At 27.2% G+C, this 5,966-nt stretch overlaps 1 protein-coding gene across 1 annotated transcript in view; it reads left to right on the top strand.

Annotated features, from left to right (window-relative positions):
- LOC108692833 (dynein intermediate chain 2, axonemal) overlaps positions 1-3,996 on the top strand; it is a 6,332-nt gene extending 2,336 nt beyond the window's left edge. Inside the window, exons 9-11 of the mRNA XM_018201337.1 lie at positions 225-440; positions 522-579; positions 3,704-3,996. Coding sequence (XP_018056826.1) covers positions 225-440; positions 522-579; positions 3,704-3,996 — 567 coding nt within the window. The remainder of the gene's footprint in view (positions 1-224; positions 441-521; positions 580-3,703) is intronic.
- The last annotated feature ends 1,970 nt before the right edge of the window (positions 3,997-5,966 follow it).

The following is a 5,966-nucleotide window of genomic DNA, read 5'->3' as shown; positions in this document are numbered from 1 at the left end:
TTTATTATATTTTAATTATTTAATTTTGAATTTTTAATATATTTTTAAAAGAGAAATTTTTAGATAACACATTTTGATAAATGATTTGTAATATAATGAGCGAAATGAGTTTATTTTTAATTTATCTCAATGTATAGCGCAAGAAAAATATTTTCACGTTTTGCAAATTATTGTTTCTGACATAATTCAAGTATGATAATGTCGAGTTATATTCGTTTCTTTAGCTTCTCGATCGTGAAACGCGCCGTGAGAAGGTAATAGAAGCAAAAAATAGGGAACAACGATTGAAAATGAGGACTTTGAAGATGCATGGTGAGTTAGATTTTACTGATGCTTCTTTGAAACTAGATGAACGGGAAGAGTCTAAGAAATCTTCTGCCGGTTTGAAAAACGCACTGATAGTGCAATGCGAACAGGAATACGAAAATATAATTAATGCGGTAAAGGGATTTCTTTTCACTTAACAATAAATCAACTTCGCGCAGATATATTTTTAAATATCGATTATTATTATATTACAGGAATTAACGCGACAAGCGGAAGCAAATATCGTTGAATTGAATAACAATGTGCAGAACGGTACGATTATAAGTTAAACTAATTATGTAAGTTAATGTAAGTAATTTTATTGCGAATAATTTAACATAAGATATTTTTGCTTACTTCATTTGGATTATCACAGTGCACATTAAGAAATAAATATTCTGAGAGGAAGTATTTTGTTAAAACAATTGAAAAATCAAATATATGTTAAATTAATAATTAAGGAGTAAATGAAAAATGCGTGTATTTTCTTAAAAATTAACACAATGTCATGGCTTATTTCGAACTTAATATGTTAATTATATTAATTTAAAGTTAATTTAATTATAGCTCAAAATAAGCCATGACATTGTGTTAATTTTTAAAATAATAATTTTGTATTTTTAATATTAATTCATTTGCAAGCATACTTTTACTCTTTCTGTCTGCAATTGGAGTCTTTTTTTCTTTGGCCCAAGTTTTTTACTCTTCTACGTGCCCTACACTTTCAAAAAAAATTCAGAGCTATTTTTCAACATCTCTATTACATACACATTACATACAAATAGTTTTTAAACGTTAAAATCTTTATTTAATAAAAATTGAAATTTAAGCAACAAGCGAGTGAAATTTGAAAATAAAATTTTACCAAAAAATGATCGAGATTGTATGGAGAGTTGATGTTGCTATAGCATTGCTATGCTTATCTTAATGCCAAGACACTATTATACCTTGTCTCCTGATCTCTGATTTTTTTTACACATTCTATATAATATAGATAAGTCGCTCTTCTTGGCCTTTCTATCTTTCGTTTTTTCTTCAACTTTTTCTCAGATTTTTCTTGTTTTCCTCCTTTGCTCCTTTTCCTTCCATTTTGACTCCCCTCTATTTTTTATTTTCAGGTATTGGTGGAAATAAAAAAGTAGGAGGTGCTTCGAGATTGTTTCATGAAATATCCCTGTTTACATTTTTTCTCCCTATCCTTCCTAATACTTGACGTTCAAATTAAAGTCAGTCAACTTGTCTTACGCTTAGCAAGAACATTTCTCGTCCTGTTTCTAATTTCATTTCTTTGCAATTATACAACAAGTAAGTATGTGAGCCAAATGTTCTATTTCAACTCGGAATCTAATAATGGAGCAAAAAAATTGTGAATAAAAAAACGCATTCTTTCATTTTGTCGTTTCGTTTATGGTATAATAATTTAATTGCCGAAATATAATTTTGATTGCAAGTGATCACGATTGTATAGTTGTAATAGTTTAAAAAAATTCAAAATCTCTGTGATTTTTAAGAATTTCTGACTAAATAATATGCAGAGCAATTCGAGAGTTTGTCATACTTTTTACTGAATTATCTTTTAAAATACTTGGAACATAATTTTCTCTCCTGAACAATTTTATATTTTTTACTTGTGCTACTTGTTTTGCCGGAGCGTGATAAATCTTGAATCTATCGCATATTTATTATTACAAAATTCATATATTTTTATCTGTTACATGTTAAACATCACTACTAATTTTCCAATAATGATCGAATGTAGTAATATAAAATGTTACATATAATGAGATCTGATTCAATCGAAATAAATCTATACTGGTATAAATGCCTTTATATGAGCCACCATAAAATGGAAGTAACCATAATAAAGGATAACAATGCACTCACATATGATATGTATATTATAAAACGACCTTTTTCGCTATTTAAATTATTTTTCCCAATATTCATTATTGAGTCAGAAACTTGGATGTGATGATAAATAGAATCCTCCTATTGTCCTATCGTAAGTTTCACAAGGAAAATTTCGATAAAATTCTCAAAATCTTGTTTAAAATCTTGTGTCACAAGGAAAATTTCGATAAAACTCTCAAAATCTTGTGTAAAAAAGTAACGAATATTCGCTAGGATTAATTTTTAACATCATTAAAAAACGATTACATAAAAAATTCGAACCAATTAACCAACACAATTCCGATAATACCAGCAAAAATAAATGTAAAATCAAAATGCAGGTATTTTATTATACCTTTTCTCTCGAAGATGGAAAAATTTATTATACCTTTTCTCTCTATAAGATATTGGATAAAAATAAAGAGATTTTTTTTAAGAAGGGCTCCAACTCTAATATGGCATACAAAGATGTTAATAATCTATGGAAATTCATTAAGGATAAATTTCTTGTCTTGTCTCACATCAATGTAATTTACAAAATAGCATGTAAAGACTGTGATGTCTTATTTGAGGCAAACGAGCAAGTTTTTAAAAACGAGGATTAACGAGCACAGGAGACATATTAATTGAAACACGACACAGAAATTGGTAATCAGAGAATAAACGGAGAATAGAAGAATTCACAGTTGAGTTTGATTGAGACAATGTCAAAATTTTAGATGAACAACATATTTTACAAAAAAGATTACGCTCAGAAAGGATACAATGAACAGACGAATGGTCTTAATTTGTAGAACGACATGGAACTTCTTCTCGGATTTTACATATTTTTATTATAATTCGTTGTTTCCCTCTCTTCAACAATCTTGATATAGATCAATTTCTGTATTATTATCTCATTACACATTTAACTTTTGTACTAACAGTTCCTCGAATGCTTTTTCCTCGCAACAATTACAATATCGTAATTTTAATATAAAATCTAAATATATATTGACTAAATAAAACTTTATTATTTAGTAAATTTGTCATTTTGATGTCATTCTGTTTAGATTAAATATATTCAGAGAATCTTGAGAAATTATCTTCCCATATTTCATCACAAGTCTGATAACTACTTGAATGGATCACATCAGATTTAATATTTGCGTTTATAATTTCATATTAGTTTAGTTCATAGCATTTTATTGTATTTACTGAAAAAGATCCGAATCAAGAGAGAAACGTATATAGATTTATATTTCTTATTGAATAAAAAGTATGTTATACACTGTCACCCTGTGTCGACTCATAAAGGCATTTTATACCATTACATAGAATGTAAAATGTTTAACAGTATAAATTGTAAAATGTTTAACGATATAAATTGTTTTATAATTTATATGAATTATATTAGATCGGCGATTTACTCAATGACTAAAATTATGTCTATTTATTTTGTATTAACACACACGTATTGATCGTTATTGTACTTTTCAAGAGAATAATTTTTTTTTTTGTTAAATAGAAAGAGATATGTATACGATGAATCCCGCACAGAATTCGCAAAATATGCAACTTGATTTATCAATATTGTTCCAATTATCACGACGGAAGCAAAGGCGGATATTGGGGGAGCATTTATATCCGCTGGTTTATAGCATATACCCGAATTTTATGCCTCACAAGCTCACAGATATCTTACTAGATATCAATTCTATTGGAGTATTGATTTCTATGCTAAATAATCCGGAGTTGTTCCATCTCAAACTCAAGGATGCTGTCAACGTGCTTCAAACTTATTATGCTATGACTAAGTGAAAAGTATCATCGAGGAACCACAATGAAATTCGAAATCATCTGTATATACGTTGTGACTCTTAAATTTGCACTTAACGCCGAGATCCAGATCTAATCACTTATACTTTAAGATAAATATTTATTGAAAAATAATGAATTACGAAACGATTATAACTATTCAGCAAATGAGAATTGAAATGGATTCAGATTTTCAAAAGTATTGACAATTCACGAATGCTAAAATGAATGCTTTTCAATCCTGAATTTTTATTCATTTATAGAAATTACTTGGAGCATATCTTTATGCTTTTTAATCTAAAAATAATATTAGTTTTTTCTGTGAATTATGAATACTATTCAATTCAAAATTTTGAATAAGAAATGCAGTTTTTTAATCCAATTGCATCCAATTGAATCCAATTAAATCCAAAAAAAGTATTCGCTATTTAAAATGCGCATTCGGATAGAAAAAAATTTCAATCCATTTTAATCCATTCTCGTTTGCTGGATAAATCAATTAATCAATCAGATCTTTTCATTGCAAATAATTATTTAATAAATTTTTTTTAATTGTATTTTTTTCTTTTTTTTCTTTTTTTTTATCATATTGTAATTTACTGTCTACTATAATAAAGCGATATGAGATAATATAATTTCATGAAAGAGATAATTATTCAATAAATTTTTTTAAATTACATTTTATTTTTCCTTATTTTCTCTTTTTCCCTTTTTTTATTATTTTATATTGTAGTTATATTTATTACATTAATATGATTTGAAATAATTTAATTTGTAAGAAGACCAAAATAATATATAAATAGTTCAGTAAATATAATTATAATTTAGCGAATAACAGCAGTTGGAAAAATGGGAATTTAATTCGTTAGAGCCAAAAGTCAGTTGCAGACAATTGTTCCCAACTATTCTGCAAGTTGTCATGTTACTATGCCATTACTTATTTTCTTCTCTTTCTTCTTTTTTTAGTACATGTCTGAATCAAAAGTACCATTACAGAAACTGTTAGCTGTCACATACATCACTTTTAATTTGGATCTATTGTTTTCTTTGTTGCGATTTATCTTCCCGACTGTTTTTATAGGTTGCGAATATATCTATTTTATTTTGAGTGGAGAAAGTAAGTAAAATATATAGTGATAGTTTGCAAAGCTTAGTTATGCACGCTAGTGATACGCAACTTTTTAAAGACTATTTTTATAAGGTCCATTTTCAAATCTTTTCGGCTGCTATAAAATAGAAAATGTACAGATTTTATATTTGCGAATTACTATGAACCGGCAATTCGCAAACACTTAACAGATGGGCAGCAGATTGTGCGTTATTGATGTAAAGAAACAAATTTGAATATATAAGAGAATGCAGTTTTTTCAGTTCTGTTGCCCACAGTTAATTTAGCTTCGGATCGAAAAGCGAGTTTTGAATCAAAAAGGTAAGAGATAAAAATCAGTAACTCGGTTTGCAATTATAAATCATAGAAATTTAGTGGAATAAGGTGCTATAATGAATTCGATTATGGAGCGTATATTACAAGAAGAAATGAAAGTAATTTATCGAGAAAAGTGTGTATTAAGGAGCTCGTGGAAAAAATTATTTTTTATCTCATCTCATTTTATCGTACAAGTACAATATTTTGTAGATTGAAACGCAGGATTATCCTTACGGAAAAATACTATCTAAAATATTATTAAAAAAACTATGAAAAAATACTATCAAAAGTTCACAGTAAATTCGCGACTATAAATTCATAGTAACTATGAATAGCATACTATGAATTTGATAATATACTAGTATAATATACTAGTATTTTTCCGTAAGGGAAGTATCATACAATGATAATAATCTATAAGATCGCATTTATATTATAATAGAGATAATAACTTATAAATTATATAATAATTATTATTATAATTAATAAAACAAATTACGGAGTAATGAGTTTACTGTCAATTGTCTGTCAATTTTTCTTGTCATAA

This window comes from Atta colombica, unplaced genomic scaffold, assembly GCF_001594045.1.
Source record: "Atta colombica isolate Treedump-2 unplaced genomic scaffold, Acol1.0 scaffold83, whole genome shotgun sequence".
Lineage (NCBI taxonomy): Eukaryota > Metazoa > Arthropoda > Insecta > Hymenoptera > Formicidae > Atta > Atta colombica.
The sequence above is the reverse complement of the archived record's forward strand: the minus strand, read 5'-3'. Positions and strand labels throughout refer to the sequence as shown.